General features: G+C 37.3%; 1 protein-coding gene across 6 annotated transcripts in view; it reads left to right on the plus strand.

The window, feature by feature from the left end:
- LOC5577439 (serine/threonine-protein phosphatase PP1-beta catalytic subunit) overlaps positions 1-14389 on the plus strand; it is a 235921-nt gene that overhangs the window by 85981 nt on the left and 135551 nt on the right. For 5 of the 6 annotated variants that reach the window (XR_002502330.1, XM_021853449.1, XM_021853451.1 and 2 more), the window contains exon 3: positions 6960-7037. The exons of the other annotated variant lie outside the window; for it this stretch is intronic. Coding sequence is in view for 4 of the 5 variants with exons in the window: in XM_021853449.1 (XP_021709141.1) it covers positions 6960-7037 (78 nt within the window). In the remaining variant the exon portion in view is untranslated. The remainder of the gene's footprint in view (positions 1-6959; positions 7038-14389) is intronic. 6 annotated transcript variants of the gene reach the window in all.

Here is a 14389-nt window from a genome sequence, read left to right on the forward strand (position 1 = left end):
AGAATCCCAGAAGTTATTTCGGAGGAATCCTTGTAAGATTTTTAGGAAATTCCCAGGGATTTTGGAAGATTTCTCTAAGAAATCCGGAAGAACTCCAGAAAGATTTACGGAAGAACAAACTGAATTTCCGGAACTATTTCAGGGTAACTTTTAAAAGAGTATTAGAAAGATTTCCGTAACAATCTCAGTGGTATGGTTTAAGAGTCCCGGAGGGCTAAGGAGTGTATCGAAAAGTAGTCGCAAACATTCAAAACGGTATATCCCAGAGCATAGTTCATTTTTTTTAAAAGCTTTTCTCTCGCAAATCTTCATCTTGTCATCAAGTATTGAAGCATCTAAAAAAATATTGAATAATATGCAGTCTTAATATAAATACAACAAGGTTCATAAATCATGGAAAATAAAATCTTGCACAAAATTACATTTTTGAAGTGTCTTCTGAAGATTCGATGATTTGTATTGAACAAAATATTTATCAAACAAAATAGGATGAAAAGCTTATTCTATCGGAAAATATGTTTACTTCACACAGCACTTAAAAAGAAATTTAAAAAAATAAATTATTGCTCTTAAAAAGCTCAATTATTGGAACAAGGTCGGTTTTAGAAAGTCACTTTTGTTCAATCAACTTTTGAAGCTCTGTCATATACAGCGGTAATTATATAGAGTAACATTTTTTTGCTTACGTTACTTCATAAATATGCAAAGAAACTTTTCCAATCAAAAAACATTTTTTTTATTCGTTACAATCATTGGATATTACCATTAACGTATAGAAAGAAAAAAATAAAAACGAGGTCCTTAAAAATCGACTTTTTTCGATTTTTGTATTGGCTCTCAAATGCTTGTTAATGAATTTTTCAATATATTTTCTACACTATGTCATGAGAGTTGTGGCACAGAATATATTGGCATAAACAAAAACCATTTTTTCTTAAAATTTAACACATTTATTAACGTATCATTTTTTTCAGAGGTGTGCAAGATTTTCATCGACATCTGCTAGTAATTTGCAAAATTATCATACAAAATGCCACTTTATTGAAACAATACCATCGCATCATAATTTTTAAAAACATTGTTAAGCATTTCTGATCAAAAAATTGTTTGTAGGTTCAACCCATTATTTTTGAGGCTGCTTTGAATGTTTGTGACTACGTTTCGATACACTCCTTATTCGGAAGTTTTTTTTTTAATTACTTGATAAATCACAAAAAAATCAAGAACATTTCCCGAAGAATCACAAAAAGATTGTTTCAGCATATCAGAATTCCAAATGGATATTCGAAAATTTCCATGAAAGATTTCTTGCAAAACTACAGCAGGATTCCGTTAGAATTGAAGAATAATTTCCAGAACAGGGCCAGGAGGATTTCCGAACAATTTCTGAGGAGCTTTCCAAACAATTTCTGAAATAAGTTTTGAAAAATTTCGGATGGATTTTCATAAAAAAGATTGTTAAATAAATCCGCGAAAGATATCTGGAAGAATTTCCGGACAGGATTTCCGAAAGTATTCCATAGGGATTTGCGGAAGCATTCCAAGAATTTGAACGATATATTCTGAATTTTTATTATAGTTTCAGACGAATTTCCGGGAGAATCCTAGAAGAACCGGAACAATACTGAAAAAAAAAGTCCCAGGGACTTTCATGAAAGATGGTTTTCTGAAAAAAATTCAGATGGTATAATGTAATAATTTTGGATTGATTTCCGGAAGAAATCCTGAGGGATTTTTGTAAGGAATCCGAAAGATTTCTGGAAAAAAATAGAAGGATTTCCGAAAGATACTAAGAGGACTTTCCGAGAGGTTTTTGGAAGAATTCCAGAAGGGTTTTCTGAATATTCCCACAGGGATTCTATGAAGATTCTCTGAAAGATTTTCTGAAGTATCATAAATAAATTGCAAGAGGAATCCCAGAAGCATTTCCAGAATAATCCAGAAAGGATTTATGGACGGACCCATCTAAGATTGTTTTATGAATGAGCAATAGAGGGATTTCCTGATAAATTTCAGAAGGATTTCGTATAAAGGATTCCATGAGGATTACCGGAAGAACTTCAGAGAGATTTTTGGGATAATCCCAGAGAAATTGACGGAAAATTGATGAGGGATTCCAGGAAGAATCTCAGAGAGATTTTCCGAAAAATCCCAGGAGAGTTTTCAGAACTTCTTGAAGAATCCCGAAGATCTTCCAGAAGAATCACAGAATAAATGAAATTTACTTACGTCGTTTTGTAAATCCGGAAACTAAAGGTTCTAAAAGTGATAATTCGAGTTGGTTTAGAGCGGATTTCGAAGAATTTCATCTGTGAAACACGTATAATCGATAAAGTAAGTTTGTTAACTTTTCCGGCTTAAGACTCTTAGAATAAGTTTTTGAGATTTATCCGTTATATTCTGTTTTTCTCACATGATCATTTGATTTTGTTCAAGAATTATACAAATTACTCCAATAATCAATAAAATTAAAAAAAACTGCAAAAGGACCCAACAGAAACCATGTTCAATCAAAGGGCTTAACTTGTTTAAAGACTCCTAAAAGGGCCAATCTGCCGCTGATGCTGGAATTTAATCATTTTCACGAATTATTGTTTTATTTGAGATTCAAACTAATAGACTATAAGAAGTGTGGAACACTAGTGAAAAAGTTAATGGGCTCGAAATAGGATTAATTAGTATTTTCAGTACCAAACCACTACCATGTTAATTTGAAAATTCCTCAATGTTTATATTTTGCAGATAGGTCCTTTTAAAATGTTTTTCTATATTTCTCGAGACAAAAACTTGTAAAACATTGAACAATCTTCAAAATCTGAGCCCCTGTGCATCGTAAGCCGGCGATACTCCAATAAGGAGCCCACACTTTTCCCATTCCTTAAAAACAGGAGGCTATTTTTATTCACGTGGCACAAGGAACTCAGCAAACCCAGAAGGGAGTGGGGGTGGCATTTCCCTTGATTTCTGATTTCCATCTGCACTCGTGCAAACGTGCGGTTTTCTAGGTACCGTGAAGCGGGGTAATTTTGATCCGAAATGACCATCTTTGTTAAAAAATTATGTTACCATTTTTGGTAGAAACATTTTCAATCATGAATGTGCTTCCCTTTTTTATATTCATGAATTATAAAAATTAGATTTTTTCCTAAAATTGAATTTTAGTAAAAAGTTACTTTTTCAACTTTTTCTTTTTAACAGATGACGCTACCGATGATTCATGCCTCACTGAGTTATGCAAATGATATCAGCAAGGAAAATTATGTTTTTACTCAAAGTGACATCGTCAAAAACGATTCCGTTATCAACATTTTCAAAAGTATGTTTTATTCAGCAAAATTACCGAACAACTATGAAGAATGCAGAATTTCCTTAGGAATTTGCCTGCCTTTAGGCGTATTTCGCGATTCAAAGTGAATCAAAAATCACTCAGAACGTTTTTCAAACAAACTTCTGGGCAACAACATACAGTGTGCAGTGTGTGTAATATATGTGTTTTAAATAAAACATCAATTTCAAATTAACTTTATAGGAAATATAAAAAAAAACTGATCAAAGTTACCTCGTTTTACGTTACATTCGTTTATTTGTGGAAGAAAACAGTAAATAAATTGAATAAAGCCACACTCTGTTCCTTTTTTTCTGTCTCTCTCTACTGGTTCTTGACATTGTAGGTGGTTGTTCTATTCTTATCGATGGAGTGTGGGAGTATGTTAGTATGTGTGTGTGCGTGGAGGCAAAGAACAATTTCCGCCAGAATTAGGTTTGTAGGTTAGGCAAAAAGGTGACGTGCATGTTCCATTTATGAGGGACCCGTAGTGTCTAATGGAGTCACGTCACGGAAGGCAATTGGGGTTGGGGCAGCGATTGCGATCTGATGGTGCGATGGCTCAACATTAGAACATCGGCAGGTGATAAGTTTTTCTTGAGGGAAAGGAAATGGTTGTGGCTAAAACTGTTCTTAATGTCACGATGGTTTATCTTTAGACTATGAAGAATATGAAAAGTTTAAATGCTATTTTTTCTGAACATATGCTGGAGATTAAAAAGTCGTTATTTTTTGCAGTTCGTTAGTTTTTTGAAAAGCCCATTAGTTTAAGGAACGTTTAACAGAATGATAGATTTGTCTTTTCTTTAGCACACTGCCCATAAAAGCATAACTGTCCCATATGGAATTGCTATCGAACGAGAAATCTATAGATGAAGTTAAATATCTTGTCGTCAAAAAACACCAATTTAGCGTCGACAATGCCAAAATAAATGCCCAGCAGAACATCATCGTGTTCAATACTTAGCGCTCAGATGTATTTTGAGTAGTTTCTCACGGAAATATAATTATAAAAGCATAAAAATGAAGAAAGTTCTCTTATGCCTTTATTTTATTGCAAGGCAACAAAAATAAAGCCATATCAGGCTCACCGCTCAGAACGATGAGCAAAATTTTGGCTAATTCCAAAAGCTCATAACTTTATGAAGAAAGGATGAAATTCAATGCATCTGGAAGTAGTCGGCGGCAAGTTTGGTCTTGTTTCAGGAACTTTCTTGGCCACCTGACACCAAAGATGTTCCAGTTTCTCCGAGGTCATGTCCAAATGGCATTTTTCTGTCGCTAGTAATTTGTGCAGGGTGAAGTTGTATGAGTGTTTGCAATTTTCTTAGAGACTAGAACTAATAGGAAGTTGAATGCCGGAAAACGCATTTAAATTTGTTGAAAATCTTCAGAAATATAACCATTTACGTAGAACTGGTTCCGGAAAATATGATCAGTCATGTTTCTATTTCCTATCATGTATTGTATATACTATCCGGAGCTATATCCTAGTGACCTTTAATGCTCAACAATACATCATTCAATCATCAGCAATCATCCAAAATGAAAACCCAGTTTTTCGTTCAATTTTAAAAAACTTCATGAACATTGCTTCAAATTTGAGCGAAAAAAAAAACTAGTTTTAAAATTTTTTAAAACGATGATGGTTATTTTCCTCTTATACTTCAAGATGATGCTCCCGGTAGCATATTCATAACCTTTAGACGAATTGACCATTCTGTAGTAGGTTTCAGGTGCCCTGGGAGAAGTGCCCAATTAGGAACATGCTCTGAACCATATCAATAAAAGATTTCTAAAGGTGATAATTCCGGAAGAATTTGCAGAACCACCGACTGCCATGACCACTCTCTAGTAGTATCTAGGTGCCCCAAGGGATGTGGCCAATTAAAAACATGTCCGGAATCACATCAAAATGGGTATCAAATATCAAGATTTTAAAAGGTGATGCTTCAGAAAGTACTTCATAAACCTCCGGCTGTCATGACTACTGTATAGTAGGCTCTTCTGAACGATTCTTGAAGAGCACGGGTGCAATGCCATCCGGTCCTGCTCATTTAAATGCATCCAGGTTTTTTAGTGCTGTGAGTTTCTTGTTGTGATAGTTTTTCAATCTGAGAGTTTTCTTTGCCAATCAACTGTTTTCACATTTTTATAACGAGTGGTACGAAGATATACTATGCCCTGTGAAAGCAAGACAATGTTCAACCCGAGTAGATCCTCGTCCGGACTTATATGCATTCTTACCACCTTCACCATGGTCTGGATGAAGAGATGTGCTTCTCTCACAATAGCTATTTCAGCTCCATTGTTTATGCAACTTCAATTATTTGATTGAAATCTAATTAATCATCAATATTGCAAATGAAATACGGTAAATTAGCTTTCGTAAAGTTTGAACGTATTCAACCCAAGACTAGCTGACCACATCGACATTGCCGCCAGAAGCGGTTCTGCTTTTGGGCGCGGTTTTTGGTCATGTTACAATATTCAGTAAGACACTACTGTTCTTATGTTAAATATAGAGGATATTCTACATTACAAAATGGAATGAATTGAATGTATAAATGATGCTAAATTTCAATCAAAATGTGCTCGCGATAAATTTGTATCGCAGATATTTTTTACTAAAGAATAATTATACTTTTTGCAGGCTGATCTATATAGAGACTGTTATGCCTTTATTTTTCAATATGGGACAGCACTGGTTTGAAATTTTTTCGCAATGTTTTCGAACAAACTGATCAATTTTATGTGTGCATATAAAAATAAACATACAAATATGCGTAGCCCTCCAAAAAATTTTTTTTGGAGGAAATCAATATGGGACAGTTATGCTTTTATGGGCAGCACACTTATTGGAGAAAATGGTGAACTCACTGGAAAACACAATCTAGTCTAAACCGTCGTGCCACAGTCATAAATCCCTGATGTTTTGCTTAGTTGCATTTATATTTCATTTTATAGCTTTTAATCTTGTTTGGGTTTTGCCACCGAAGCATCTGTGCTTTCCATTTCTTCGCTGCTCATATCATGTTACATCTCTCTAGGCATCATTCTACAACAACCATAAAGCCCTACTTCTTTCTAACTAAACTGTGGCCCGAGATTCTATTCCTAACACACCCTGACTGCAAATCGGCTCAGAGCGAGAAAAGTCGCATGAAGTTTCAGCCCCGTTTTCGTTTACTGTTTTAATTTTAGTTTCATTCAATTCTCAGTATCGTTTTTATCGCTTGGGGGCTCAACTTCGCTGCAGTGTCGCCGTCGTTGAACTCCGAACGACAGCAAAAGTCTTCTATCGATTGTTTAATTTTTCAAACTTGTTTCTTTTCTCTCTCTTTTTTCTCTCTGCTGCTGCTTTGTGCCATTCCCGCTGGATTGATGTTTTTCTCGGTTTCGATGAAAACATTGCAATCTTATATCGACTCACTTAAAACCGCCTTCCTTGAAACTGTGTGCGCGTTTGTCGTGTCTGTGTCGGTGGACCCCTCGCCTCAACTGCTGGATTGATCTAAACTTCTTGAACTCTTAAAACATCACTCACTCAACTACTACTACTCACTACTGACAACCTTCAATCAACAAACATCAAACAACAACAACACATCAACTGATCTCCATCCCAAATCAGCACACAAACTGCAACAGCAACAGACACAGGAAACTAGGAAAAAAGGGAAACTGAAAGACATATTCTCGTCAGATAAGGGTCAGTTGATACGCTCTCTCCTACCTTTTTTGCGGAAAGTTTGTGCCAAAGTTTTCGGTTTTTGTTTAGTTTTTTTTTTGCCGTCTATGCTAGTTGTAGCCGGAGTTAGCTGCTCCAGTTAGTAGAAAATCGAAATTTTAGCCAATTGCTCGAACCGATAGTCGATTTCAACAATACAACCCCTTCATCCTTCATCATGAATGTGTGTTACTCAGTAGTGCCTTCCTAATCGAGACCTAACCTCTATCGCTCTGTCTCTCCTTGTGTTTTGTTTGCAACTTTTGAACACAATATTTCCCATGTTGATTTCGTTGTTTTCTCTGTAATTGTTTCCTAACTTGAAATGACTATGTGTCTTTCTATCTAATGATCCCACTGTCCTTTTGTTGTCTGTCTGGAAAACGCTCCTTTCCATTGAATAACTGCGCCGCACTGTGTTCGCTTGTATTTGTGTTATCTCTCTTTTCCCTTCAGAAAATTTTGCGTTATTGTTAGATAACAAGAACAAAGATACTAAATTGAAATGTGAATGTTTCCATGGTTTTCGTAGAAAGCTAGATATTCGTCCAAGTTATTTTTTATGGACTTTATTTGTAATATACTTTTTGCGGGTACCGTTTCGATTATTACTGATTTTCCGATTATTTATTTACCCAAATCGCGATCCACGTTGCATGATAAACATATAAAATCGATCCAAGCAATGACAAATTTATTGTATATTATAATAATGAAAGAAATGGGACGTATCGTCTAATCTATTATAAATCATCGTAAATACACGGTAGGTGAAGACAAAGTAAATGTTTTGAAGCTTGAAGAATACAATTACAAGTTCGGGAAAGACTTCCAGCGAGCAGGAGTCTTAGTTTTTCCTAAGAAGTCCGGGGCAGTGCTGGGAATGGTGATAGTAGTAGGCTTGAATTTCGAGAAACTCACGTGGCTCTTCCCAGTACAGTTGTTCAAAAACGTGAATCTCATCAAGTAGCCTATGTTGGGTGCATGAACTTTCTAAATTAGTAGTATCATTCAAGGCTCTAAATGCGGGAAATGCAGCGGGAAATAAAACATTTTTCTATAGTAATTTTGGATTGCCCTTAGCAACGGGTGTTTTGCTACTTTCAAGGCTTTTTACCTACAGCAGCGATAAGCGTGAGTTTCAATGGCTTCGCTGACTGTGATTTGCTTTGCTTGGCTACTGTAGAGTGAATTTCAAGATTTTTCCCAACCCTGGTCCGGGGTAACTGAATGTTTTACTGTAATGTTTTTAATGTAATTTTTTGAAACTGTTTCTTCTTTTTCTGTTTCGTCTTTTTCAAAACGGTTGATACTTCCACAGTTATTAACTGAGAGCTTTTATCCTTACGGCTATTTAGAATCTGTCATGGAGTATGTACAAGAATTTTAAATTCGTTTGCTTATTTAAAATCTTGGTTTTTAAAGACAAATTCAGCTGGAATCGTGATAATCGTACGAATTTAAATTTAGAAAATTAAATCCCTAAATTTTAATGAAAATATAGGATTTCATATCGAAAAGTACTGCCGAAAACTTTCAAAATTCCTGTATCCTAAATCTCAAAATCTCTGGAACTTGGAATCAACAATCACAATTTTGTTTGAAAATTGATTAAATCGTTTGGGTCTCGGTGCAAGTGAGACCGACGCTTGAGAAAAAAAATCTTTTCCAAGATTGTTGAGAAGAAAGAAGTTGCTTTCTATATTGACCAGCTGAGGCTGTCTTGGTAGTGTCATTCTCAAAACACACCCAAGCCGTTCCCATAGGGGACGTTAGCCACAAGGAAAGATGTTTCAAGTAATACTGTTTGTTTGTTTGTTTGTGTATTTATGACACTTAACACCAGAAGGGTGCATTCGTGTCAGACTTTAAAATTGAATTTAACAATTCACATTACAATTTTTTGAACAGTTCAGTATCATGTAAAAATTTCAAAAGTTTCTTGATGCTGTCTTCTTCATTACCAAGAGCCTCTCGGAGATTTGCGTCGATGTTGTTTTCTTGTCGTTCTTGCTCGTACTTCCGGCATTCAAGAATTATATGCCGCACGTCTATAGTCGTTCCACAGCACTCGCAAGTGGGCGGAGGTTCTTTTTTCAACAAAAAGGTGTGTGTGAGTCGCGTATGGCCGATTCTCAGTCGAGATAGCACACGTTGATCGGCTGCGCTACCGTGATCTCTCCAGCGAACTGTGTCAGGCTTCACTTCAAGTAATACTGTTTCATATGGTATGCCCTCTTCAACATCTAATCCAATTTCTCTCGCCGTTCCCTTACGGTACCTTAGTATTCATTGCTTTCTTCTCCATGCTCCCTCTTACTTCGAGCAAAATAGACCGATTTGCAGATAAACAAACTCAAAAAAGATATTACTTAATACAATTTTACTCCTCGTAAGTTTTCTGGAACTCTGTCATAAATTTTGCATAAATTTCGTCAAAGATTATTCCATTAAGCTTTTTCTTGTGGAGTTTTTATATAGATTCTTGATGAAATTCATACACTATTATTATCAAAAGTTATTTGAGAGATATCTCTGAGAAAAATTAAAAAAAAAACATGAACAATTTCTTAGTAAAGCTCTTTATGACATACCATCTAGGTTTTTTTTTTAATAAATTCCAAGAATCTAAGAATTCCTTTCAGATCATCAAAATTCTCACTGAGATTAATAAATAATTGTTTCGATAGATCTCTTCAGCAACTTCTCCAAAGTAGTAACAATCAATTCTTTTAGAAATATTTCAGAAATTCTTGCACAAATTCCACCATAGATTTCTACACGATATATTTATGTTCCTTGAACAACTTGAGGATTCTAAGAAGCAATATGTTGAGAAATTTCAGACTTTTTCCTTCCGTGTTGGTCACAGAGATCGCAGAATAAATTCTTGAACATATCAATGCGAAACGTTTTAGATGTAATTCCTGTATGAAAATGAATGATATCACTTAAGATACTTTCTCATTCGCAACATTTATCCGTAGGTACTCTTGAAAGTTTACGAATTCTATATAATAATTTGCGAGGAAGTTCTTCAGAAGTCCTTAAAAGAAATCCAGGGAAGACTTTTGAAATTAAATTCGAGAGCAAAATTCTAAGAATTGTATAGATATTTTTTTTGCAGGAATCGCCGAAGAATATTTTTGTGTAATACCTGGGGTAATTCTCAGAAAAATCCGGGATAAAATGCTAAAAAATATACATAGGAAAATTCTTAAACATATTCCAATTCTTGGAGGTATTCTGCAATGTTTTTTGAAGAAGCTCCAAAGGTATTTCCAGGGAAATTCCTAGGATAGTAACCAGAGACTGTTCAAAGCCAATTACTCCTGGAGCAATTTCTCGGGGATCCCCTGCCTTAGGCAATGCTTCCTAGCTCCTATTGAAATTCCTGGTCAAATCCTTGAAAGATTCATGAAAAAATCCTAGTAAGAATACTTCGCTAATCTTTTATGTTTCTAGTGGAATTTGCCAATATGATGATAAAGAATTGTGTTTGGTGTTAATTCTCATAGGTATCTCCGATTTTTTTAGGGGGCCTAGGGCAGGCCTGCCCAACCTTTTTGAACCGTGGGCCAAATCACAGGAACAATTTCATGTCGCGGGCCACATTTTTAAACGCACAAATATTCGCATGAAATCTGACAAAAGTCATCAAATGAAATTTATAAAATCTGACAAACATCTGTGAATAAAATAAATTTTATTTAAAGTTATCAAAAAAACAGATAATTGATGCTAAGAATTTTGAGAATATTAAAGGTGTTCCTTTCAAAATTAAATAATCATCCAGTTCAGAATATTTTGAATAATCTAGAATTTTGGATCTTGTGTGAAAATGCCCAGGATTTTATAAAAATAATACTTTTAATTCTATCAGAATCCGACCTAGGATTCATTCTCAAATTTCATAGCGCCGAAAATGACCAATTTCGAAAGCTTGGAATCTTTAAGAGTGGTAAACAGTAATTCAAACCTGCTCAAAATTGTATTACAAATTCGCTAAATTTTTCAAAAAAAGTTACATAGCGTTGTAATCTAGCCCAGAATTTCAGAAAATTATGTATTGAATTCGTTGAAAATCTTGGCTAGATGTCCTTATAATCCTGGTGGAATTTCTGTGAGAATCTTGCCAATGTTTTCCATCAAAGTCGAATCCAGAATTATTATTTTTTTTTTTTTTTTTTATAAAAGTACGTTTATTGTCGATTTTGTTTAGATAAAAATTATACAGATAATAATTTATTAAACTCCGACTTGAAAAGCAAAATTTAGTTCATCAGAATCTACCTGACCATTGCTATTATCAATGAAGGTGACGTAAACGACTAAGTGCTTCAAAATTAAAATTCTATTTCTCGTCGATAACCGCTCCAATGATGGTCGTATTAGTTCACCGCAGTCAAAAAAACGTCGATCTCCTGTTGTGACTGCCATCAGTTTTTGCCGCAACAGTCTGCTTGCTTCATGCACTCTAGCACAATCAAAAAATTTGTGCTGTAAAGTTTCAACTGCCGTACCACAGTGCAGACACTGATCCCCGTCCGATCGTCGCATTCTATACAGAAGTCGCCGGTGTGTTACCTTCTGGTTTACCCACAAGTAAAGATTGCTCTTTTCAACAGATGAAAGGCCACGCATCGAAATGTTTTTCCAAACTCGAGTCCAGTTGCTGTTCGCATTCTCCAATTCCACTTTCGGCCTATCCGTTCTCTCGATGAGGAATTGGTTGATTAGATCGGCGGAGGGGTGTTGGCGGATTTGGAAGGGGAGAGTGGGATAACTGTTCAGGATAAGCTTAATGCAAGGAAGATCAGAAATGATATTTGCTTGGGGGGGATTTACTTGGTGAAGGAGGGAAGAAAAGTAGGGAAGGGATTCGATCTCATGTAAGTGACGGTTGATTAATAATGACTTACATTTGAATGTTGGTAAGTGTAATTTCAATCCTCCATCCTCTTTTTTTCGTGCCAACTGTTGCATGGGGACGTTTGCTGTCATTCCTCGAAAAAGATATCTCCGCATAGTTGCAGTAAGTTTAGCAAGATGTGCCGCCGTTGGCGCCAACTGGGCGCCAATATACCACATCTTCGACGACAGGAAGGTGTTCAGCAATGTCACTTTCTGTTGCAGTGTTAAGCCTCGCATTGAGTGAAGCCATATTTGTCGGGTAAAGTTAGCTACCAGAGTGTCCCAGTTCAGCGAAACCATTTCCCGCACTGAGTTGGAAAAAACTACACCGAGTATTTTCATAGTATTATCAGTGCGAAGCCATGGTACAATCAGCAGGTTGTTTAGTACACCAACGTCAATCGCGATGGTTTTGGCTTCATTCATTCGTGCTCCAGATACTCGACCAAATCTCCTGAATAGATTCCTCATTTCATTGATCTGGTCTATACTGGTGACAATGGCACTGATATCATCAGCGTACGCAACAACTAGATCTCCTCCACACACTTGTTCCAATCTTCGTAGAAGAGGGTGAAGGTAGAGAACGAATAAGTGCATGGATAGAGGATCCCCTTGCCGAACCGATCGTTGTATCGGAAATGATGCCGAAAGATGCCCGTTGATTAACATTCGAGAGGAGGATGCTGCTGCAATGTTAGATAGGAGATCAACCAATGCTGTGTTGATGCCCATATTACGCATCGTTCTGAACAGAAACGTGTGGTCCACCCGATCAAACGCATGATCTAAATCGAAGCCGATCAGTTTAGCAGTACGTCGGTTTGCCTTCAGCTGCGCTATTTTATCCTTTATGGCGAGTGTAGCTTGAAAGATATTTTTCCCATCGTTTGAGCATTTTTGCGAATCGGTTAACACGTTGTGTGTCCGAAGCACATTTTCGAGCCGATGTTTCAGGATACGTGACAGGATTTTATAATCAAAATTGATTAAACTGATTGGTCGGTAAGAACGAGCGGTGTCTCCCGCCCCTCGTTTCTTTACCAACACAATCACCCCATCCATAAACTGAGCGGGGAAGTTTGATCTAAGGGCTTCGTTCATGATTAGATTCAGCTCACGATGAATCACATCAAACGCCCGCAGGTAGAACTCTTTGGGTAGGCCGTCGGGGCCAGGAGATTTTCTAGATGCGCTAGTTCGGATTGCTGTTAGAATATCGCATGTTGTGATGTCATCCATGCAGGCTGTGTTTGTGTTGTCTTGCTCAGGGATGATTCGCTCGCAGTCAAACGTACCTCCTGCTTGCTCCTCTTCCACCGGTTCGCGTGCATACAAATCGGTGAAATATCGTACCATTTGGTCCCGAATCTCATCGGGATCGTCGATCACTTCGTCTCTTTCGTTGCGCAGCTGTTCGATAGTTGTTTTGCGCCTCGCTCTTTCTCCGAGTTGGAAAGTGGATATTGGTTCTCCGGCGACAAAAGTTTCATTTATTCGGAAGAACATTTCCGAAAACCGTCGCTGATGCGAAAGCATTTCGGCTTTCACTTGGTTGATCGTGGTGAGCATTGCGCGGTTGTTGTGGTAGCTATCATATGCTTGCCGTAGTCGCTCATATAGCCGCTGCTGTTCACGATGAAAGTCATCGAAAGCAAGTTTCGATTTCCATCGAAAAAAGGATTGGATTTTGGGTTTAGCACATGACAGCCACCATTCCATCCACGATGCGTAATTACGACGCTGGCGAGTCCAATACTGCCATCGTGTTTGCAGCTCGTTAATGTTTTCTGTTGTGAGGACATGTGGGCGGAGGGACCAGTAACCTCTGCCAGGTATTCTGTCAGGAAGAGGAAGCAGCATTCTCACTGTAACTGCTTTGTGATCCGAGAAGCAACATACATGTACACATGTTGTTCTCAGATGTTCTCGCAAGCTGTCGCTGACATAGATTCGGTCGAGCCTGGACGACGAATTGTATGAAATGTATGTGTGGCCCGGCTCGCGTGATCGAAGCCGTTGCCAGACGTCATGCAGCCGAAGTTGCTGTATGGTATTTTGAAGTGCGGGGCTTGAGTTTGGCCCTGTCGCGTCGGATTGCCGAATCACGCAGTTAAAATCTCCACCGAATACGACATGATCGGTGCGGTGGCGGAGATAGTATGCGACAGTGTTGGTAAAAAAACGTTCGCGTTCGGCACGAAGAGCCGAGCCTGACGGAGCATACACGTTACAGAAAGTAGTGTTATGGACACGTAGAGCAAGCAGACGTCCATCCAGGCTCTTCTCGATGTGCGAGAATTTAATGTGCTCTTTTAGAGCGATTGCTGTTCCTCTCCTTGCTTGATCCACGTTACAAACTACATTGTACCCAGGCAGGTTGAGTTGTTCGTTCTCCACTTCTTGCAGGAAAACAATAT

Source organism: Aedes aegypti, chromosome 3 (assembly GCF_002204515.2).
Source record: "Aedes aegypti strain LVP_AGWG chromosome 3, AaegL5.0 Primary Assembly, whole genome shotgun sequence".
Lineage (NCBI taxonomy): Eukaryota > Metazoa > Arthropoda > Insecta > Diptera > Culicidae > Aedes > Aedes aegypti.